This window comes from Linepithema humile, chromosome 3, assembly GCF_040581485.1.
Source record: "Linepithema humile isolate Giens D197 chromosome 3, Lhum_UNIL_v1.0, whole genome shotgun sequence".
NCBI classification, from domain to species: Eukaryota; Metazoa; Arthropoda; class Insecta; order Hymenoptera; family Formicidae; genus Linepithema; species Linepithema humile.
In genome coordinates this window covers 19088937-19113422 of record NC_090130.1, presented here as the reverse complement: position 1 = coordinate 19113422, position 24486 = coordinate 19088937, and the positions used below count along the sequence as shown (strand labels likewise).

The following is a 24486-nucleotide window of genomic DNA, read 5'->3' as shown; positions in this document are numbered from 1 at the left end:
CAACGATTGTAATTTATACTTTATAATGGTAATAATAATTTTGTAACCTATAATTTTATTACAGTATGCTTGAACCCAGTGAGCTAAATATTATGAATATGCTAGCAGTGTGGCAGCAAAAACGCAGCGAACGAGCAGAAACGAAATCGAGCATGATCTATCGTCACGATGTGAAAAAATTTGTACTACGAAAATGCTAAAAACTTGATAAGTATTTAATTCTTAATATATATCTGTGACTTGGTGAAAGAAGTGCCAATGTCAATATTCATCAACTTGAGATATGTCCAGTTATAAATTTTTTTTAGTTTATGATTAAATAACTTGATGTATAAGTGAAAGCTGTTACCTTCATTTTTATTTAGATTTTGACATTACCATTTCTTGCACACAATATACAAGAGTTTTCAAACACATTTCTAATCTTGGTTTATTTAAACAGAAATTTGATATTGGCACTTCTTGTACCAAGCCATAAATATATATTATTTATGTAACAATATTATGAACTACTGTACTTATATTATACATATATAATATAATTCATTAAATAGATGTATTTAATGATATTATTACGTATAATTTGATACTATTATTATGTGTAATTATATATCAGGATATTGCATGTGAGAGTACTCTTGAATGTGACACAAATTTATTACCTTCTTTATCTCTGATGACCATAGAAGATTATTGCAAATTTGAAAAGGAGTTTCAACAAGACAGGGAAATCAGAAAACAGTTTGTAAGTTTTTTATTCAATGTTACTTTAAAACTGAACTATCACGGCGCATTTTAATATAGAATTTCAGTATAGAATTTAGTGTCCTATCTGGATAAATTAATCACTATTTTACATCTGGTTTTTATGTTGCAGAAAAAGAAAATTTCCATAATTGAAGGAACTACATATGCTAATCAGACGAGAAATATTCTGAAATTTATTTTAGATGATAACGTTTCCAAAAAATAATCGTGAACTGAAAAAAATAACCAATATCAACGAAAGACACAACGTTTGCTAGCATTATTACAGATAATTAAAAACAAAAATATTATAAACATAAGTTTAAAAAGTATTTTATAATTAACACAATAAATTAGTTACTTTTCTTTAAATAAATTTCAATTATAAAAAACAAATCAATATAAGCAATTGTTAGATCAATCTGATAATTTAAATGCAACAATTGTTACATTTAATTTTTTACATTTTAACAACAGTTTTCAATATTAAAGTATAAAAGAATTGTAATTTAAACATAATTTTGTAATGATTTCAGATTTTATTTCTACGGTGAAAAATTGCAGTCTTCATCAGGCAGAAAGTTATCTAAGAATGGTTGCAGCACGCAGGAGATCGCCATTATTCATTGAAAATGATGGCATAATATAAAGTGACATATAAGTAGTGATATAAATATATATTTTTATAAGTGCAAAATGTATTTTTATAAGTGTTACAAATATACATATGTATATTTAGATTTTATATTTTAACATGTCTTAATATAGTTTATGTAAGAAATATTATGTAAAAGTTATGTTTATAAGTATTATGTAAAGAAATAATAATAAATTATTAAAATGTAACAAATTTAAAAATATTCTATTGTAAAATAATTACTCAAGTAGCAAATTATCGTCATCTAATGGTTTTTTATCGTCATAATTGGTTATTATATTATACAATGTATAATAATTATAATGATAAAATATTATAATGATAAAATATTATATAATAATTATAATGATAATTATAATGATAAAAAAACATCAGATGACGATTATTTGCTACTTGAGTATAAAATCATCATATTAATAAAACGTTTGTCTTAAGGGCATCTTAAAATAAGTCTCACAGAAGTCTTATAAGACAAATCAAGAGACATCTCAAAGACGTTTCTAAATCGTCGAAAATTGTTGCATAAGACGTTTCATAGACGTTTTAAATACGTCTCTTTGACAGTTTCGTAAGACGTCTGAGTGATTTTAAGATCTTTCAGACGAATATAAGACGACATAATGTTGTATGGAATTGGTTCAAGATCAAGAGTTTGTCCGAAAATAGAAATATTGATGATTAATAAATTAATAATTAGAGCTATATATCACTCGTACATTTATTGAAATACTAATAACAGTAATAATAATTTATTTATAATATTTAAGCACTTTTGAATTATGCAATAGAAGATTAATTCTTAATTTATATTTTCTGTACAGCAGTAATTAGTCATATATATTTTTGTATTTTATCAAATATCTAGTTATAAAGAAATAATTGCTCTTTTACTTTATTATAAATTAGTGTAGTATCCAAGATGGCTATAATGAAAAAGTTTATTTGATTGTTGGTCGTGATATTTTCATGACAGCAGAGCGTGACAACTGTTAAAACCAAAATTTTAAGGCTACTCTTATATAAACACTATTGTAAGATGTAAAAAAATATGATACATGGTTGCCACATACCTGGAAAAGGAATTCAGGGAATTTTTACGAAATATGTCCTGAATATCAAGAGACACGGTAGTGTCTTGCACCAAGTTCACGCGTAGCGCAAGACCGACCGTGTATCTTTACGCGAGACGGAAGGTTCAGACGAGCCGAGATTATCGGATCTCAATAACGGCTGGGCCGATTGAGTTGGTAATAGGCTCAATTGAAAGCGCATACCTAAGATATATAAGGAAAGTATGCTTGTTTTTGCTCTGTGTGCTTTATAAATTAAGATATATGCATCCAAAGTCGAGAAATCTAAAAAATCATCATTTTTCTCGGATGTCACGCTAAAATGTAACGCATGTCTTATTGGTCAGCGTCGTCAGCACGCAACCAATCAGAACGCACTCAACTAATGCGTTCAGATTTCTTTTTCTAAAAGACGTCTTTCCTTTTCTAATTTCTAATATGGCGGCGCACAGACCTGTTAGCTCGCAGCTTTTAGCGTTTTCGATTATACAGGATTTGAACGACCCAAGATTGGTTAATGACGTCATTGCAACCTCTCCACCAATGAAAGACTTGCATTTATAGTAAAATAGTGATTGATCAACCCTAGATCGTTCAAACCCCGTTTATTCGAAAACGCTATTTGATGATATTAATTAACATTGATATAATATTGGTCGTGAAATGTATATATATATATATATATATAACGTGTTGTGGAGACGAATAAAGATAGTGTATATCAAAATAATAGTATTCTTTATGAAAAAAATTTTTATCGATCTTAAAGTGCAGAAGTGTAGCAAGACATGCTGACAACACTCTCAGTATTCTGTAATTAGCATTGAACTATATACCATACTGGAACGAGCATAGGCTACCCCCTTCATTCGACAAAACGGTCAGACAAGGCAGTGACTCGGTACCGGATTTCTCTTTCTATCTCGTCTACTCTCGACTAATAGTAGCTGTGAACACGTGACCAAAACTGTTGGTTAGATAGAGAGATCCGGGTCCGAAGAGCTATCTCCATCTGACCGGTCGAGAACAAAGGCGTGCTCGTTCCAGTATGGTATATATTTCAATGGTAATTAGTGGACAGACAGAACAGAAAGTGTACTTTGTGCACTTGTGTATATATTACAAAAAAATAAAATATCTATCAAAAAATTACCTTTTTTAAAAAAAGGTAAAAAAAGGCGCCAAGTACACGCTCTTGTCACAACTAAAACAAAACCGTATTGTTTTATCTTTCAAAAAAATTGTATATATTAAACCTTTCAAAAAAACCTGTCATATATATTGTTGCGTCCGCGAACCGGTATTTCACGCACGACAACGAAACTCACGAAATCAAGCAACACAACACAACACTTCGAATAAACAGAGAACACTTTAATAAGAACAGTAACTCAACAGTAACTCATACAATAAATAACCGAAAATAAGATTTAAAGACCGGAGCTGTCGTATACGTCCGCCCGAGCAGACAGCTATCTCAGATCTGACATATGACAGTTTGTTTATAACTGTCATAGAGACCCTTTAAACTGTTAATCAATATTCGTTGTCTTGACAACGAATATAAGAAAGATTATTAATAAATGCCATATGGCTTCAACTCTCTAATGACCGATCAATATTATCGATCGGTCCGTCAGCTGTAACACACAGCATCAGCGGCGAAATAGTACGGGCACAACAATATTATCAAGAGATATATTAAAACCTTTCAAAAAAAACTTGTATATATTAAAATTTTCAAAAAAGCTATTATATATACTTTCTACAAAAAAATATGATATCAGGAAATGGCACCAAGTGGCACTAAAGAACTATGAAAAAAGTTGTACACTATTTCTATAAAACTCTTCTATAAAATTCTATAAAATTAAAAAATTTTTTAATATATTTAAAAAATAAAAATATTTAATTAAAAAATAAAAAAAATATAAAAAATTTAATCAAAATAAAAAGATATTTATTAAAAAACGCAAAAAAACTTGGCGCTGCTACACCACAAAGTATTATAAAGCAATGAAATTAACATGTAGTTTACTGTAGCAGCGGCAAGTTTTTTTGCGTTTTTTAATAAATATCTTTTTATTTTGATTAAATTTTTTATATTTTTATATTTTTTAATTAAATATTTTTATTTTTTAAATATATTAAAAAATTTTTTAATTTTATAGAATTTTATAGAAGAGTTTTATAGAAATAGTGTACAACTTTTTTCATAGTTCTTTAGTCCCACTTGGTGCTATTTCCTGATATCATATTTTTTTGTAGAAAGTATATATAATAGCTTTTTTGAAAATTTTAATATATACAAGTTTTTTTTGAAAGGTTAAGCCACTTACGCGATTCACTTCAATATGCAGAGGTGAAAGTCCTTGTGTAATGTAATGCTTCGCATGTTATCATGGCAGATTTGGTTCGTTGTTGCCTATGTAACTTTCAATTGCAATGGTTTTTCTTAATAAATTGTTTGGTTAAGTTAGGCTTCGTTTTTGTTTTAAGTGTGATTGTGGATTGTGATCTTTTTTTTTCTTGCTAACTATTTGGAGGTCCTTCACTTTGAGGTGACAGATAATGTTCTTAAGATATTGGTTTAGAGTTATGCTTTTCTTGTGTGATGAATGTGAAGTGGCATGTTTTTATTTCATTTTGGTATGTAGTACACTGGTATCATTCTAAGAATTTCTTGTGTGTGATTGATGTTTGAATATTGTTTCACATATTTTTCTGCACTTGTAAAGAATGAAGAGGGTAAGGTTATTTTCTACATTAAAACCAGTTCAAGACCTCGATTCTTGAGCATATATAAATAATTTTTGTATGCATACAATGTCCGATATCCAATTGAAAACTTTGTTGTATGTAAAACACTCTCCTATTGAATATTGGACAAGGTACGCATATGAAAGTTGTTCATACATGCTCAAGAATCGAGACCCTGAGCTGTTTCATGTGTGACTTTGCATAATGATTGTGAAATGATTGTGAAAAATGCACTTATGAAATATCACTATTACTTATTTATATTACAGGAATGAGGCCACCACTGTCTTCTGCAAGTTCGGCCACCTTCACTAGTGAGGTTTTGTCAGACAGAGGAGAAGGTGAGTTGAATGCCACTTTGGATGAGTGAGGTTAAAGGAGTTTGTCTGTGGCACACTTTTGGTTTGTTTTCTATTTATCTAATTTTTCTCATGATATTAGGGGTACAAATAAGTTTTAAACCGTTTTTTGTAGAAAATAAAAAAGTAATTCAAAATTTAAATATTTTCCCGCTCTTTTCCGATTTTGTAGTATCCCTGATAGCCAAGCACGTTTTGCAAAATTGTGCAACTTAATGCTGAGCATGAGTTTTTGACTAGTTGTTGTATATTTGCTAAAAACGTAATGCACAGTCATACGTATTCAACAACACGAGGGCAGATTTGAAACATTTCGTGTCAGCAGATTCAGAGCAAACGGAGAGCAACTGTTGCTCATTTTGTTGCCAACAAAATGACTTCTATTCATGGAAAACAGTTTGCTTTGTCATTCATTTTCGACAACATAAAAGCAACATGACGGTGATAGAAAAAGATAATGATGTCTGTGCTTTTGTCGTATATTTTAAATATATTAATTTGTTAAAAACTGTTTAAATATGTTAATTGTGTCTTGTAACCAATATAAAATGTCGAAAATGACCTATCTTTGTGTATGTGTGTTTTCGCGAGTGCGTGCAATTTAATAAATAAATAGGCGATACATCGACGATACTTGTGGCAAATTAACACAGCTTCGGTTTCTACCTATAGATATTTGCGGCAAGGTATATATATATATATATATATATATATATAATAGATATGTAAAATAATAAATAAGTAAATTTTTCTTTCTGGTGATAACAAAAAGAAGGATTTATTTACTTATTATTTTATATATTTGAAAAGAGTAAGAGTGCAAAAAATATATTAACCGTTTTCGACACGCTGTTAAATTTTTGCTAAAATTTATGACTCGGCATGTGTTGTTGGCAACTTGCTGTCATTTTGCTCTTTATGTACAGCGATAAACCATTGACAGCAACACATGCTGAATTCATGTGATATCATACCAGAGGCAAATCAGTGTGAGAGGCAGACTCACACACCTTTTTCTAAATTTGCTGAAAACTAATGCCCTTTGTTTTCGGCAACGTGGCAGCAACAACACAGACAGATGGCTATCAGGGATTTATATGATAACATAAAAAATAACAACCAACTTCACGATATTGTTTGTGTAACCTAAAATTACAGCAGCTTGAAAATGGCAAACAAGAAAAAATTTATTTGGCACTGCATTTGCTATGAATTCCATCAAGGAAAGAGCGCCGCAAAAGCGTGTGCATCAACTTGTTTGACTCTTGGAGACAATGTTGTATCCAAAAGTACGTGTAAATTTTGGTTCAGACGGTTTAAAGAAGGTGATTTCGACGTTAGCGATCGTGAACGTAGCGGAGCCCCTCTCAAGACTGAGGACGATGAATTGCAAGCATTACTCGATGAAAATTCATCCCAAACGTAAAAAGAGCTTGCATTATAACTGGGAGTAAAGCAACAAACTGTTTCTAACCGTTTACAGAAGATGGGAAAGATTCAGAAAGAGGGAAAGTGGGTACCATACGAATTGAGCCAGAAGAACAAAGATAACCGTGTCGAAATGTGTCTGAATCTGTACAACAAACAGCACAGAAAGTCTTTCCTGTGGAAAATCGTAACGGGTGATGAAAAGTGGATATATTACGATAATCCCAAGCAAAAAAAATCATGGGTGGACCCCGGCCAAACATCCACATCAACGCCAAAGCGGAATATCCACGACCAAAAGGTAATGCTCTGTATATGGTGGGATATGCAGGGTGTGCTATATTATGAGCTTTTGTAACCACGTGAAACAATTGATGGTGATCGCTAGTCGACAACTATTGAGATTGAACGAAGAAATCCGTCGAAAACGTTCATATACTGGCAAAGGATTGCGTCCGGTGAAATTGCTTCATGACAACGCTAGGCTTTATGTTGCTAAAACGGTCAAAGAAACATTGGGCTTGTTCGTTTTAGCTGCACTGGGGCAGCTCTGGGTCTGCTCTAAACAAGATAATACAGGACAAACTATTTATCTGTCCTGTATTATCCTGTGTAGAGCAGACCCAGAGCAGCCCCAGTGTAGCTAAAACGAACAAGCCCATTGACGCTTGGTTGGTATGTTCTACCGCACCCGGCCTATTCGCCAGATATAGCACCAAGTGATTATCACTTGTTCCGGTCGATGCAAAACGCATTGTCTGAGGTACGCTTCCGAAATATTGAAGAAGTGCGAAAATGGGTCGACGACTTTATTAAATCAAAAGACGAAATTTTCTTTACTGCCGGAATTTGTAAGCTGCCCGAAAGATGGCGCAAGGTCATAGATAATAACGGAGAATATTTTGATACTTAAATGTATTATTGAATTTCTGCAAAAAAATCTTGAATTTTCAAAAAAACGGTTTAAAACTTATTTGTATCCCTAATAATTAACCTCATGTGTTCTCTCCTATCAGGTACCCCTTGGAGATGGAGTTTTCTGCTTCAAAGCAGCATATAACAAATTAATAAATGTGGAAGAGAGCCACGCTGACTGGGCATATGCTCTTCTCAAAGGAGTCTTTGGTGAGAAAGCGCACCTTATAAGGGTGCGACTCAACAGCAAACACACTGGGAACGAGAAGTTCCTTTCGAACTTCCTTATGATAGTCAAGTGTGAGTAACCATTTCACATGGATTTTTTAAAATTATGCGATAATTTTAATTATACTAAAAAAAAACTTAGAGTCTCTCTTTTTATAGTCCTGCACCGCGATTGGCTAGTAAAACAGAAGATTCGGAATGAGAGTGGGCAGTTGCATTCAAAATACTCAGCCACAGAAGTGGAGAAGTATGTAAATACACTCCCCGCTTACCTTGCGGATCGGGCTTATGATATGCAGGGCCCTCGAGGTGCCAACACGAGGAAAAAAGGGGAAGACCTCAATGCCCCTGAGCGCATGCAAAGTGGACCCACGGAGCCAAAGCGCAAATATACGAGAAGAGGTTAGCCACTGCTTGAAATACAGCAACTTCAGCAACATTTACCACATCCGCAACTCAGTACTCAACAGCCACTCCCACCTCAGCAATCACCACCGCAACAACAGCTACCACACAACTATATCAGGAACCGCCACCCCAGCAACAACCAACACAACTCTCATTACAGCAACATTAACCATTTAATTATTTGTTCGATTTCATTCCATCACCAACATCAGAAGCAGTGGAAAATATTAAGTATGTAAAATTTGTTAAATTTGAGTACGATTTTGTGAAATTTTGTAAATATTTTATCGATTTGTCCTTACTTTTCTCTTGTTTTCAGCACTGCTGTAGCTACATTCACTATTCTTTTAAGGCATTCAAGACCCTTTTCTCTGTTAAATTTAATTATTATTATTGTAATTTAGTTATTTTAAGTCAATGTATAATGATATATATTGCATAAATTTTTGTCTTTCAGCATTATTAGTGTAATTTGGTTGTTTGAACCAACGTGTATTCCCATGTAGTGAATGATTTTTTTATCTATGTAATGATTGTATTTTTATCTTTCATTTTTCAATGATTTTTCCTTAGACTAACAATTACTGAATGTTCACAAACACTCCCAAATCCACAGCAAACGTTCTTCACGCCGTTTCTAATGACAAGAGTAAACGCCCGATAAACACTTAACAAAGACTGCACGCAGTTTTCAATGATGAGAGCAAACGCCTATTAAATGTTTAACAGATGATCTATAAACGTTTTAAAGAACTCTCAGCAAACGCTTAACATCATTAAACGCTGTATACAAACGCCTTTCAAACGCAGCAGCGTTGCAATTTCCGCTCTATGAACTCTACTGACCGTTTTTAAACTCTCAACGAACTTCCGCAAACGTTCACATAAACGCCAAACAAACACTCATGAAACTTCTTATTTTCACCAGGGTTTCACAATGTGCTGCTAGTCACAGCGCCCTCCTTTTCTTGAACCGGTTAAAAGGGTTAAAAGAAATAAACAGTAGAAGAAATTTCCTGGAATCATTTACTTTCTTGTTTGTCACGTTGGTTGAAAGGAGATTATCATTCAAGTTTAATGTATGGATGATGCTAGGACCACATACATCAGTATAACGCCAAATGCCTATGTAAAACATTAATAAATCATTTAGAAGAAAGATAGAGACTAAATAATGTTTATTATAATTGACATTAACACTTTCGCAGCCGCTCACGTATTTTTACGTTTATACTTCGGTATAAGTCAGGGGCGGTCACGTAATTTTACTGTTTTTTGCATCATTGTATTGGATTATGTAATATAAAATGTCGGATTTTACATCAATTCAATATAATAGAGCGGTTCCAAGCGTTGAGCAGAGCCGAATATATAACGATCACGAAAGTGTTAACTGACTTAAAAGGAGAAATAAAAGAAAAAAAATCGGATGTTTAATATTGTTGTTAAACTATTTCTGCTATTTCGAAAAACACAATAAAAGCAAATGGAAAAATATCATTTACTGAGAATACAAATCGATTGTCCAAATTGAACAAGCCGCAGACTTTCACGCATAATGGATGCGTCCGAAAAAATACTCCCAACTCGATTGCTTCCTAAAAAAATAACATCGTAAAAATATTTTTCAATTTTTTTAATTAAAATAAAATTGTCAATTATTTAATTTATATCTTTTTATACAGTGGATTCGTTCCTTTTTCTCAATATACTAAAACTATGTATTGGCTCTAAACGACCATAATAAGCTAATAAATAAAATAGTAAAATAATTAAATTTTCGTTAAATTAAGCTGTAGGAGTAAAAATAAATAAAAAATGTTATTTGTAATTCAATTTTAAATTGAGATTGACTTGGTTAAATATATAGAACTGTTTATTAAAAACTATTCAATGAAAGCAATAAAACTCATTTAAATTTCATTAGTAAAAAAAAAAAAAAAACAAATCTAATTTTAAGTTAATTTATGCATAGCGTTCATGAAAAATTGATAAGTTGTTTTAAAAATGTCCTGTGTAATATACTTACAGTCGTAGATTCGGTTTGTTTAAATGCGGAAGCTTCCACCGAAAATACTGTTCCTGCCAACGCGTTTGCCTAGAACGCAATTTTACGCATCATTATATTGTTCAAAACAATTTTGCACAGTTATTATATCAAGCTTGCTTAGTGCAAATACAAACTATATGATACTCGTACCTGATCACATGTCAAATGACAGACACAACTTATAGCGATAACTTGAAGTGACAAATACAAGAGTATAATACATTGAGCGTAAACTCGCGCCACGCTGTTCGTTCCATAAAGAGCGTCAAAAACAAATGTTACAACATCCGTGCATATGCACGCGATCCAACAGAGCAATTGTAGACTGTAGTAAGAATTGAGATAGTTTGTTGCATCTGTGAGACATTGGTGCAACCGCTGAATACTTGAGATTGTAAGACGCTCAGAGTGTATCGCAGATATGCCGGTATCAACGCCGATCTCTACCCCTGTGTAAGATTTTAACCATTCGCGTTAACTGTTTGAAGATTATATTATTATAAAAGTAGTAACATAACAATGCTGTTCAACAAATCCATCTCATTTAAATGTCACAATTCTTAAAATATTTTTCAACAAGCTTTACGTTAATATAAGCGTTTGACAATTACAATTAGTATTTTAGAATCAATTAACTCAATTTGGACTCAGTTAAACTGAAATTGACCGATCGATTATATATTTATACCGGTCAATCGGAGGCACAGTCTGTTGAGACGACAAAATCTGTAACGCAATGCATCGTACAGAAAGCAAAATTTCGCAATCTCCACTGAGAAAATAGCTCGCATTGTACATTGTATGACAATTGAGCGCGAAATCATTTGTGGTACGGCAAATTTTGCCAGTACGCTCAACAAAATCCAACCAACGAGGATCACCAGTATAACCAGCCACTGCACATAGCGGCGATTTATTCGCCCGTGATCAATGCGCCAGCGATGATGTCGCGTTAAATCGTCAAATTTACGAGCGGCGGCTACGGCACGCTCAAACTCCGTGTGTCGCAAACACGACAGCAAAGGCGTCAATATCATGTAGAAACTCCTGCTGTATCGATTTATCTGCTGCAGAACACAGCCTACAATCATCATGTTTCTGGCGATGCAGTTGATGGCGATGCTCATGTAGTACGCTATCGAGCAATATATAGTACACGCGACCAGCGAGTATGCTATTAGCAGCCGAAAATTAGCAAGCCTCGATCGCTCGTCGATCGTGTGAGGATGACATCCATAGAGACGCGATGCGTACAACAACCATCGACAATTTTCCAGCATGGTTTCACGGAAACTGACTTTAATGCGCTGACCATCACTAGCGTGTCGGCATACATGCTAACGATTAGATAATTTGCAGATAGTCAATCCATTTATTACTCGCAATCTGAACCAAGTTGACAAAGTGATAATAGTGATGTTTCTATCGTGTATGAAAATCTTTCACAGGAATGATGGATTGTAAAACTACAGTAAAATCTTTTTTACAATCGCTGAAAGTTTTGTCTTTTCGAACGAATTTTTCCACGATCTGAACGGATCGGGAAAAACCAAGGAAGATGATTCGCAAATTTTCTTCATTTGTATTTTACCGGTTATATTAACAAGCATTTGTTTACATATTAGGAATATTGTCGATGCGCATACGTGCAATATCTATCGTCAGTGATTTCTATTTGTAGCGCGCGATCAGATAGCGCCGGAATACACGATATCTACCGATCTTGAAAGCTTGTAATAGATTCTCCGTGCAATGATTATTATCTTCAGCATTATTATTATTTCCTTTTTTTTGTTTTTAACTCATTTTTCATCTTTATCACTTATTGTAAAAAACTCGTATCCTGCAATGAAACAGATTCTATTTCGATAATGCTCAAAATGCTCAGATGAACAAACAATTTGAATAGTACATTGAGATTAAATTGTTTGAATCTTTGGAACCTGTAGGTATTATTGCAAATTGTTAAATAACATATGATTCTAAAATATAAATAATATAAGTATATAACTATTGCGATAAGATATCTGATAAAGTTCGATTTGACTTCTAAGATATATATATATGAATAATTAATTTCCTTGAACACAATGGATAATGCTGGTTATAATATTTGAATATAAATTTATACAAATTCATAAGATTTTATTAATAATAAATGACACAGTTTGAGCGACTTTTTACAAATATCTTATCTTACATATTTATAATTGTAATTACATTTTATTCGCTTTATTTCTATAAAATTTTTATAAAATTATGTAAACTTCGATCTTATTTTCTTACCTCGATGAATAAAAATTAGTTTAATTTTATTGAAACTTCCAATCCTGCGAAATACAATCTGAGGCAAATCTGGCAAGTTCTGAGATTTAATTTACCGCAAACAAACTGAAAATATTATATCCTGTTAGTCTTATTTTTATAGTTGTAAAGTACGCTTATTCTCCTACTACCGTGCAAATTTCGCCATTTTGCACTGTATTACTTGCTGCAATAGCGCCCAGTTATGTTATACAAAGACACAACAGATTAATACTTGGTTCTTGATTGAAAAGAACATATAACACGTGTTATATGTTCTTATATTTATTCAATAATTAAACAGAAGTAATAATAATCATTTACAATCGACCATCTGCAATTTGACAAATATAATTCATTCCATGGAAGAATGACTTCGATCTGTGCATTTTATAAAATAAGGTGAAGATAGAAGTCGTCTGACATGGCAGTTAACATGAACACACATATGCAAGACGTTTCTTTTAACTTGATAAGCTTGCTTGCATACAAACGCATCTGTACTGGCATTACGTCTACATTATTATTTATAATCGAATAAGCGGCTTCCAAACGAAGATTTTATCATAACGTACAAAAATCGAAGACATTCTCTTATGAAACAGAATATATAGGCATATTTATCCCCGAGAAGCTTTTGAACACATTGAAATTACAGTTGACAAATTGGCTAAAAATATTTATACATTTAGAGCGTTGGCAATTAATAATATAATACGATGTAATTCCTTTTTAGTACTTAATACATATTTTGTGTGTGTGCGCGCGTGCGCACACGCATATATATCATACAATACAATGATCACACACACGCAGGCACGCACGCGCGCACGCACACGCACACACGATATATTAGTGCGTACATATATATACATACAAGATTATCAATAACGTTCACGAAAACAGCATTTCCAAATCCATGTCCGACAAAGACAAATCATCCGAGAAATCATGAATATCGACATTGGGATCGTAATCCGCACTATCATCACCAGAATCATCGTCATCTCCACCATCTTCATCATCACCGTCATCGTCATCATTATTTTCCCTATCATTTTGATCGTTATCGTCGCCATTGTCCTCTGCCCCGGCATCCGCATTATCGCCATCTACTTAAACAGAGTGAACGAATAAAATTCCTGTCTCACATTGAAACGTAATAATTTAATTAAAAAAATAATATATCGATGTATCGTGCGCAACACGAAACATTGAGATAGAAACAGCGGCAAATAATGTGATATAAATTTTTACCATCTACATTATTATCATCAGACGCCGAATTTGAACCATCGTCGTCACTGGCATCAAGATCTTCTTCATCATCATCCTCATCTGCTTCATCCTCGTCGTCTCTTTGTCTTCCAACGTCGTACAATCTAACGCACGATTCCTGTATACTCGAGAATTCACCTATATTTTCCACTATGGCAATTTGAGTATCAAATTTGTTGCACGCAAGGCCATAGATTCCTCTTTTCACATCACAAGTCGCTGAAATATTTAATTATATTTATTAATAAAATAAATATATCAAATGTGACAAAATCCTATCTTTTAAATTTTGTAATATATACGTCTCTCCCCCTCTCCATTTCTCTTTCTATCTCTTACCAATGTTACTGTAATCTAAAGCGTCCAGAGTCTTAAAGGAAGTCACATAATGAGAATCATTTTCATTTTCTTGATCTAATGCAACTGCATATATAATATTATTGACCGGTGAGAAGATGACTTCCATTTCATCCAGAGTAGGAACTGTCTTGAGTAAGTGAAATGTTCTCAAATCCCACACTTCGGTATTGGACACAACTTCGGTTCCATTTGGGTGAAAAACTCCGTTTAATGTTTGATTCAATTTATCGAATTTATGGATTTCCTTGCCCGAATTAACATCCCACAATATGCCGTCGCTAAGCACTAATTCATCATTCATACTAAAAGTTGCTCGATTTTTGGTATATTGATTTGAAATTGATGGTGTCAAGGTTGTTAATAATTTACCAGTTCCTATGTCATATATCTATAATAGAAACATAAAACACAAGGTCTTATTAAGAGATTACCTTTCACGATACCACAATGTAACTGTAAAGTTAAGTGTGAAATATTAGTAATCAACAAAATTCGTGTAGTTTTTGTCCAGTTTATTCTCGCAAAATTGCACAAACTTTGTTGTTCATTAGACAATTTGCTGCAGTTATGCAACTGATTTAATATGCGATTAAATGTATCGATAAAAAAATTGGCATATGTAATCGATAAAAAAATTGGCATACTTACTGTCGCGATTTCTGCTTGCGTACCGATTATTCTGTCCTGCAACTTCCCGAATTCAACATATTCTTCATTTTCTAAAGGAAGTTTCATTTCAAAAAACGCCCCTATGTCCCAGAGTGCTGACATAGGACTTCTCCAAGTGGTCGAGGTCAACAAAAGATTGCCACGCTGATTACATTCCATATGATACACATATGACTCGTGACATTGATAAGTCGCCTCTTCCATTCCTGTATGGACATTGAACATTTTGATGTCTCCAGCATGGGTGCCCAAAATGAGATATTGTGTGCAAGGCTGTAATCAAAGGTACAATTAAAGAGAGACGTACAAAACGATAAAACAATATAAAAAAATTTGGAATAAATCATGATTTACCGAGAAAGTACAACAAGTGAAGGCAATTCCTCCTACATCGGTAGGCCGAAAAGTTTTTACAGGACAGAAACGGCTGTAAATGTGTCTCCTATCTAATCTTCTGCCGTCCATCCCTAATGCCCGCCTAGCTAATCTTACTGTGACGTTCGTTGGCGAAGAGTTTTTTGTACACGGATCCGGACACTTGTGAGGCCTGTAATAGTAATTGAAATAGACGGATAAAACGAGTCCTTGCATTTAAAAGTATAATCATATTTTATCTATTGTAAGCTCAACTCGGAATTCTTTACTCGAAAGTAAAAAGTACATTTATTACTTACTCGAAAAGATTAAACTGTGGGCACGTTACCATAGGATTTTTACAGAGAGCATGTTGATTGGTTAAATATTCCGTAATAATAGAATCGAGAGTAACAGATAAATTGGAAGTAGCTACACCAGGCCCTCCGCCACCTCCAGAGTCTCTAGAAATCTGTTTCTGTAAAGATCTACAACTGGTTGGTTGAGATTGTACTATAGATTGGCAACCAGTTGGAATGACTAGAGATTGTCTGTCGGATGATATTGATTTTCTGCAATGCGACGATGGATGTTAGAAGAGAACGAAAAATAAAAAATATATTGAAACAAATATATGCGACTTACTTCTGATTAATTTGTAGTTTAATTGGCAGATTTACGTTATTCGAAATGACATTTTGATTCAGGCAGTCTGCGAGTTTCAATCGGATGTTATTACTCACAGACGGCGAAGCAGAGCATACACCTGTATGGGATATAAATCGAGATGACGATGTGGGAGTGGTGGTATTGTTTCTACAATTAGCTTCTCTTTGTGTACACCTGATTGTATTGTATAAATTGACAGATGCAGAAAAACTATTTCTTGGCTAGAACAGAAAAAATAGTATTTTAATGTTTATGATAAACATTAATTTATTAATATTTAATTTAATTAATTTTATTAAAATAATAGTTAATTATTTTATAAAAAAAAAAAATATGTATGTTAAAAATATTTCTTAATATTATAAATCTCATATCTTTAGGATTGCAAAAGCGAGTCTTATTTTATAATTTCTATTGTTTCGAAAAAAACTTACGGTTACATTTCCAGGATTTCGGTATGTGAAAGGTTGATATGCTGTTGTAGATCTCATAAGTGCAGATGACTCCAAGTTTGCTTCTCTGTGTAACGTATTAGCTGTCTCGGATAATCCCTTCGACATCAGATGCTGATATATTAATTGATTAAGTTGTTGCTCATTATATTGTATCCTCGTTTGCGCCACAACATTGGCCTAAAAACGACAATTTGTTTCAAAATATGTCAAAATTGCAAAGAAAAAATGTAAAAAAAAGACAGATTAGATATGTAGGAAACAAGGGAAAAGGGAAAGACAATTTAAATTTTTTAAAGGATGCTGAAGAGACGAATAAATGTCAAATGAGTAAAAACTCCGTGTATGTACGTGTGTATGAAGTGAAAGTAGCTTACCCTGTGCAAACTAACTAAAGAGATTTCATATTCTGCACCTGTTGGTTTTGCTTTACCAGACACCCTTTCCATTAATTCGAGGGCATACTTTTGAAAAGTGACGTGTTCCTGTCGTTTCTCTTGCAAAATAGGATCTTTCATGAGAGACTGGATTTGTCCATCTGTGAACATTGGTAACTTGCTAATAATCTGCCTAACTTTCTCGCTGCGTGCTAATCCGGCTAATGCACGGCATGCCAATGCTCGTATACTATCTGCATCAGTAATGGGTGTCTTCACCATCATTAGCTGCAGTAATACCTGTTATAAAACAACGCACACATATGTAATTTATGTAATTGCGTGTAGCTTATATACATTCATTTAAATTATGCGATACACATAAATTACACAGGCCTGCGAAATTAAGGGTCCTAAAAGATACAAAAAGTAGAGTAGTGATTTCCTAGGTAAGGAGGATGTTAAATACAGGTCGATTTTGGCCCATAATGTGGAACCAAAACTACAAATGGTTTCTTATAGATTTCATACCGTAGAATCACGTGGTAAAGTTTGTTTTCTTCTAGACAGCGGGAAAAGTACGGAAAAATTGAAAAAAGACCATCAAAAATGCAATTTCCCGAGCTGGTTGAAGTTTGGAACATTCCTGGAGCGATTTTTAAAAAATGATTTGTCGCTCTTGTCCTTTTGCAGGGAGGAAGTTTCGAGACTAACAAACAAAGTACAAAAAAGATTGATCCGATACATGCGTCGGAAGACACCCTTATACCCAAAAAACCACCCCCAAAATCACTTAAACGACTCTCGACAAGCTAAAAATGATTTGTCGCTTTTCTCCTTTTGCATAGAGGAAGTTCTGAGGCCCTCACACAACATGCAAAAGAGACCGATCCGATACATGTGTCGAAAGACACCGTTAGCTTGGTGAGAATCGTTTAAGTGATTTTGGGGGTAATTTTTCGGGTAAAAAGATGTCTTCCGACGCATGTATCGGATCGTACTTTTTTGCATGTAGTATGAGGGCCTCAGAACTTTCTGTATGCCAAAGGAGAAGAGTGACAAGTTATTTTTTGCTAGATCAGAATTTTTTAGGCACTCTGGGGTGGTTTTTTGAGTACAAGGGTGTCTTCCGACGCATATATCGGATCGATCTCTTTTGTATGTTATGTGAGAGCCTCAGAACTTCCTCTATGCAAAAGGAGAAAAGCGACAAATCATTTTTAGCTTGGCGAGAGTCGTTTAAGTAATTTTGGGGGTGGTTTTTCGGGTATAAGGGTGTCTTCCAACGCATGTATCGGATCGGTCTCTTTTGTATGCCATGTAAGGGCCTCAGAACTTCCTCTATGCAAAAGGAGAAAAGCGACAAATCATTTTTAGCTTGGCGAGAGTCGTTTAAGTGATTTTGGGAGTGATTTGTCGGGTATAAGGGTGTCTTCCGACGCATGTATCGGATCGATCTCTTTTGTACTTTGTTTGTTAGTCTCGAAATTTCCTCCCTGCAAAAGGACAAGAGCGACAAATCATTTTTTAAAAATCGCTCCAGGAATATTCCAAACTTCAACCAGCTCGGAAAATTGCATTTTTGATGGTCTTTTTTTAATTTTTCCATACTTTCCCCGCTGTCTAGAAGAAAACAAACTTTATTACGTGATTCTACGGTACGAAATCTATAAGAAACCATTTGTAGTTTTGGTTCCACACCATGAGCCAAAATCGACCTATATTTAACATCCTCCTTTAGCCGCTGAATCCGAATCCGTCAGCAAAAAATGTCCATCACGTCAGGTTTTTGAGAAAAATGGGGTAATATGGGCCAAAAACAGTGATTTTTGCCATTTTCAAGGCGTTATTATGGCTGACTCAAATAAATTTTTAACATTCTGTCTGCGGTATCTTAAAGCGCCATATTTTGTCTTCAAATTGCGATTTTTGTTATTCTTGTACGATTTTTTTTCGCCGAGTTATGAAGGTATAAAATGGTGAAAAATCGACAATTCGGTGAATTATAAAGTAAATATTTAAAAAATTGATATCCGTGAGTTATTTAGGTCGCTGAACACGAGTCTGACGTCAGAATTACAAAATTCAAAATAGCGGCTCAAAAACAACCCCTGCACAGTTAATAAACTGAAATTAACTCTGAAATTAACGAATGCAAACTACGAACAAACAGAAATTGCAATATGAAAAATAGATTTTTGTTATTTTATTTTAGGTGGATATCCCCACGGATACGAATTTTTAAAATATTTACTTTATAATTCACCGAATTGTCGATTTTTCACCATTTCAGCAGTGCAATAGTCTCATCATCAAAAAGTTGCCATCTTCAAACCTTCATAACTCGGCGAAAAAAAATTGTACAGGAATAAAAAAAATCGCAATTTGAAGACAAAATATGGCGCTTTAAGATACCGCAGACAGAATGTTAAAAATTTATTTGAGTCAGCCATAATAACGCCTTGAAAATGGCAAAAATCACTGTTTTTGGCCCATATTACCCCATTTTTCTCAAAAACCTGACGTGATGGACATTTTTTGCTGACGGATTCAGCGACCAAAATTACGTAGGAAATCACTATTCTGCTTTTTGTGTCTGAACTTCGCAGGTCTGTGTTATTTAAGGCGTGATCACACCAACATACCATTATTCCATTATTTGATCTGACACTTTCCCATACTTTTTGTATCAATTCCTCACTATTGTGAATATTTGCCTTTTTCTTAGTAGATCCACTTATGGAGTATCTAGCTACATTTCCTCCGACCTTGAAATTCATCAAATATTATTAGTTGAATAGTATAGCTGTAAGGGCAGAAGAATATAGAAACTTGAAATTTTTTAAGAGAATATGTGAAAATTTCGTACCCTGTTTATGGGAGCACATACACAATTAATTACAGCTCTAAGTGCTGCTCTCTGTACATCAGCGTCCGCGATAATTTCACATTCAGCCGCAGCTAGCAAAAGATTAATTGCCATTGTCATTGACAAGTCTGGCATGTCGACTCTTTCACACAGTAGCAACATGACTTTGGGAACAACAGAACAAATTGCAATCACGTCCAAACATGATCTAACTGTCTCTGCGCTGGAAGTTGTGTGCACCCTAAGAAAATTGCACGGATAGAAATATTAATTGAAAAATATGTATGATTTTAAACTATACGAAATCAATAAAGATTAGAAAAACTTTACCGTCCGCTATAATTCCATTCGCGAGCAAACGCTATAATTTGCAAGAGCAATGTGATACCACCTAAACGATAAAGTTCCTCCACTGGCGGCCACACTGCTCTAATTGACATTAATTCTTGGAGGATCTCCACCTTCGCCTGTACTTCTTCACTGCTAAGCTTGCATGCCTAAAACAATAGATGTATCTTTAGAGAATCTTCTTCCTTTTCATTAAAAAATGCGATTTTAATACAAGTAATTACAAATATTTTATGAAATAATAACAAAATATTTAACCTTGTAAGGTGGTAATGAGGGCTGCCATGTATCACGTTCAGCTCTAATATTTTCCGCACGCTGCAATTGTTCAGCTTTCAAATGCAAATGCGCTTCCATGTATCTTTTCAGCGCAACAGCTACATGTCGTACGATTTGTCTTGATGCACATTCTTCATCGTCGTTTATTGTCGGTTCTTCTTCGACATTTAGAATCGGTAAGGTGGATATCTATAGCAAGACAATTTGTATTTTTATTTCATTATGCTAAAATAATTTATAACTATACTTGTATTATCTTCTTTGTAGTAAAAATGCTCAAAATTTAAATAATTTGAATAAAATATACAAAAGTATAATACTGCTTATTTTCTCTTTACAGTAAGCACAAACGTTGTTTAACAATGTTTTCTTACCACATTAAATAGCTTTCTCAAACCATCCTGTGCATCAAATTCTTCCAATATAACTTTGAATGGGAAAGAAAAGCCGAAGAACATAGTCGCATGACATCGTCCAGAATCATGACTGCGTTCCAATAACCACAACGCGTATGTCACAAGATCGGATATTATGTGTTTCGGCAACAGACACACTCGTTCCATTGCGTCTTCGCAATATGCGAGATAATAGAGACATATAGACACACCTGTTGCCGCGACACTTGGTCTCGGCACGTCCAACAATCTTTGCAAACCACCGACGTTGAGGAACTCGATTGAGAACTTCTTGTGACATAACAAGGATGCGAGATACTTAAGAGCCTCAAAAGCGAGCCTGCTGTCCTTCGTTTCTCGTACATTTATGTATTTCAATATTAAGTCCAAAGCGTTCTGTTCAAACACGTGACCGAGAAATTCCTGATACTCTCCCATAGGCGTCAAATAACGTAAGATCAGCATCTGTCGAGTCGCTAGAGTGAGAGGATGCATCTGAATATTGCCGATCACATACGACTCCATCTCAGCCCAGGACGAATTTGAATTTCCATCTAGCAGTGTCGAATGCATATTGGAGCTCTGAGACAACTTATGCAGATTACACCTAGCAGACAGTGGTATATTCGTGAGCCTCGTGGAGTTACTTTGTTTTGACGGTGTCACTTTGGAATTGACAGAGTTATTCGTGCTTTTCGGGATGGATAGAGGCGGAGACATAATCACAGGATATAGCTCACTATTTTTTACAGGCGTTTCACAACCAAAATTGCTCTTCTTTTTCTTGACGATTGGCATGTCATCGGAATTACGCGTGGAATCATCTTCATCGGAAGAGGGTAAATCTTGATTCTTCGCAACTCCGTTTCTCTGCTGTTTCTCTCGCATCTTGCGTTTTCCTGGAATACCTCTGTCGTCAAAATCAGTAACATTGTTTCTGTCTTGTCCAAAGTGAGCAAATGGCCTGACATTTTTCTGACGATCTTCGTGCGCTTTTTGTTGGCGATCTTCATGCGCTTTCTGTTGCAAGTTGTGCAATCGTTGCAACATCAACGGTACCATCTTGGCATTCTGGTCTCTAAATCCTGTGGCAATGTCTTGCACTTCCATGGCAGCAGCCAAAAGACCGGTTGAGTAACTCTGCAATGGTTCAATGCTTTTCTCTGCCCAAGAAAATAATCTATTTATAAGACCTTCCATATCTGGTTGAAATACTGCTGATGTTTCTAATCCTGGAAGTATATCTAGCATCAAACGACAAGCTGCAATATTCAGCTTTCTAACATCCCTTCCAGTCACCCCTGCTCGAGACCAATATGTATCCCTCAAATAATCATTTATTAACTGGAAACAAACATATTATGCCATTTAAAGCGTATTATAATAAAATTATAATTTCCAAATAATTACAAATAATAAAAATATTGTTATTAATCACATTCTATTCCAGTGAGTGATTATCATTTGTGTATATGTTGTGTATATGTGCATGTGTGTTGTATACTACTATATTTTATAAATGTGTTTAAAAAACACTTGTATGTTATTTTGTATACAGTTACCTTTGTCATAAAGTTATCTTTTCTGAATAAAACCTTCAATATATGTCCAAAATTACATTCTGGATCAGTACGCGAGGGATGTCTCTCATCAAATGGATCTGGATCCATCTTCATGTAATTCTCCGTTTCCAGTTCTATTATGTCTGCTAATCTTTGTAGTACAGGAATAGGATCGTAGGTTGGTGAACTGTGTTCTTCTTCCCATTGTCGAAGAATTTGTACAACATCTGTTACTTCTGCAAGTGATTCTGCACTCGCCATTATTTATCTATAAATATTAATATATTAAATTTACTTATAATTCTTATTATATTTATATATATCTATATATTATATTTATTTATAAATATTAATATATTAATTTAAGTTTATTTAAAATAAAAAGTTTTGTTATAATACTAGATTTCATCATGTGACAGAATTTTGTTTTATCCTATAATCATGTTATATAAGTATATTAATATATAAATTAATACAAAATTTGTATCAATATAAAACTTAATATATAAAAATGCCAAGAAAAAAGTTCGACAAAAATGTAACCAATTTCTTGAGAAAATTTTCTTTTTACAATAAAAAAATATTGGATATACGATATTACAATGATAAATTAGTGTGTATAATGGAAACAAAAAGTTTTCAAAACAAATACTAAAAATCTAAATTAAGAGAAAAATTTTAATAAAAATTTTAATATATAAATTTTTAATTGCAAATAAAAATCTAGAATATTTCATCTGATTACAACACATCATTCTCTGCGCCAAAGAAACATTTGTTAATAATAATTTATGAGTTGTGGAAATTTCAAAGCCATTTAAAGCCAGACTTTTTAATAACTGATTTTATGGCAAACAACTCCCATAACTTTCTATATAAATAATTCTACATAACTTTTGCTATAAATCACTGTGTGTAAGTTGCACGACATATCGAAGATCTAACCTCAAAGTGCCAACGGCAATAAACAAAAAGGTTGACATAAACGGAAATATTATCCAGAATAAATACTGTGCCCGAGCAGAGAAAATTGAAAGACATCACTACTCACTTGGACGAAATCGTGTGGCAAGAATTGAGCTGCAGACCGGCCGGCGAGAAATCACAAAAGTCGCGTGAGCGCGAAGTTATATGATAATGGTTCTTCGTGTACCGTCGCGCGCGCCTTTTGTAGGTTAGGAGCAATATAATTTCACTTACGAAAAATTGTCTGACAACCTTTCTGGCAATATCTCCAATGGTCACACGGGAGATACACGTAACTCGAGCGTACAGCGAAGCAAGTAACTTACAAATGTAATGTATTATTCCATTTTGCAATTACACCAGCTTGCAGAACAGTGCATAGAGAATAGAGAATACAATGGAGCACGGTAGCTCTTTTATGAAAGTACAAATCAAGATACCATACTAAAGAAAAGTCACTATGAAGAGATACGTCAGTTTATGCAACGTACGTACATATTTATTTCTAGAAAATAAATATTCTTATTGGATATCATGGATCGTATGTCAAGTGGTTGATACTGTGCTAGAATAGTCTTTCTCATAATTATAATAAATAAAGAGAAGAGATTATATAGGGACATCCTTGTCCCATTTTATTTTAAATAGTCAAATATCTGAAAATCACGGGATTTTAGAAAAAAAATGTTTTGTATAAAAGTTTTATAACTTTGAGGGAGACACAAGATGGTGCCATTGGTTTGTTGGTAGTCGTTTGGAGATCACGTGAAGGTCACTTTCAATTTTTTAAATGGAAATTTCCATTTTTTATTGCATATTCTTGTAACTAACCTCGAGAGCTTTTCAAAACATTATAATAAAGTATTTTTTCATTAAGCACTTTTTGAGTTATAAGGCTTGAAATTTACAGTACCGCCGGCTCAAGGTGTACCGCGTGGAAGTTGGACGGTCGAATTTACACCTCTGTTGTGTGTGCGCGTG

General features: G+C 33.9%; 3 protein-coding genes across 9 annotated transcripts; 1 reads left to right on the top strand and 2 right to left on the bottom strand.

Annotated features, from left to right (window-relative positions):
- The first annotated feature begins 4717 nt into the window (after positions 1-4717).
- LOC105675953 (uncharacterized) lies at positions 4718-9633 on the top strand. 4 transcript variants are annotated; one of them, XR_010889383.1, is made up of 4 exons: positions 4718-5576; positions 8039-8237; positions 8325-8804; positions 8893-9505. XR_010889383.1 is itself a non-coding variant. In XM_067352160.1 (4 exons), the coding sequence occupies exons 1-4, from the start codon at positions 7081-7083 to the stop codon at positions 9543-9545; spliced, it is 729 nt and encodes a 242-aa protein (XP_067208261.1). In that variant the 5' UTR covers positions 6154-7080; the 3' UTR covers positions 9546-9633. The 4 variants fall into 4 exon arrangements, 1 of the variants encoding a protein (XP_067208261.1); XM_067352160.1 differs by lacking the exon at positions 4718-5576 and adding an exon at positions 6154-7323 and having other exon boundaries at positions 8325-8567; positions 9502-9633; XR_010889382.1 differs by lacking the exon at positions 4718-5576 and adding an exon at positions 6156-7323.
- Positions 9586-13014, bottom strand: LOC136998857 (uncharacterized). 2 transcript variants are annotated; one of them, XM_067352159.1, is made up of 6 exons: positions 12910-13014; positions 11312-12466; positions 10774-11072; positions 10603-10671; positions 10079-10171; positions 9586-9698 (listed from the first exon to the last, which is right to left on the bottom strand). In XM_067352159.1, exons 2-6 carry the CDS (start codon positions 11901-11903, stop codon positions 9648-9650), a joined length of 1104 nt encoding a protein of 367 aa, XP_067208260.1. In that variant the 5' UTR covers positions 11904-12466; positions 12910-13014; the 3' UTR covers positions 9586-9647. The 2 variants fall into 2 exon arrangements, with proteins under 2 accessions (XP_067208260.1, XP_067208259.1); XM_067352158.1 differs by having other exon boundaries at positions 9586-10171.
- On the bottom strand, positions 12468-24210 carry mahj (LisH and WD40 domain-containing protein mahjong). 3 transcript variants are annotated; one of them, XM_067352153.1, is made up of 17 exons: positions 23591-24209; positions 22540-22807; positions 20957-22321; positions 20562-20771; positions 20286-20452; positions 19956-20196; positions 19732-19854; positions 17087-17386; positions 16692-16889; positions 16234-16478; positions 15909-16160; positions 15589-15781; positions 15214-15507; positions 14545-14953; positions 14185-14424; positions 13805-14042; positions 12468-13014 (listed from the first exon to the last, which is right to left on the bottom strand). In XM_067352153.1, exons 2-16 carry the CDS (start codon positions 22798-22800, stop codon positions 13822-13824), a joined length of 4719 nt encoding a protein of 1572 aa, XP_067208254.1. In that variant the 5' UTR covers positions 22801-22807; positions 23591-24209; the 3' UTR covers positions 12468-13014; positions 13805-13821. The 3 variants fall into 3 exon arrangements, with proteins under 3 accessions (XP_067208254.1, XP_067208255.1, XP_012228889.1); XM_067352154.1 differs by lacking the exon at positions 12468-13014 and having other exon boundaries at positions 13167-14042; positions 23740-24210; XM_012373466.2 differs by lacking the exon at positions 12468-13014 and having other exon boundaries at positions 13167-14039; positions 23591-24207.
- Positions 24211-24486: the final 276 nt, after the last annotated feature.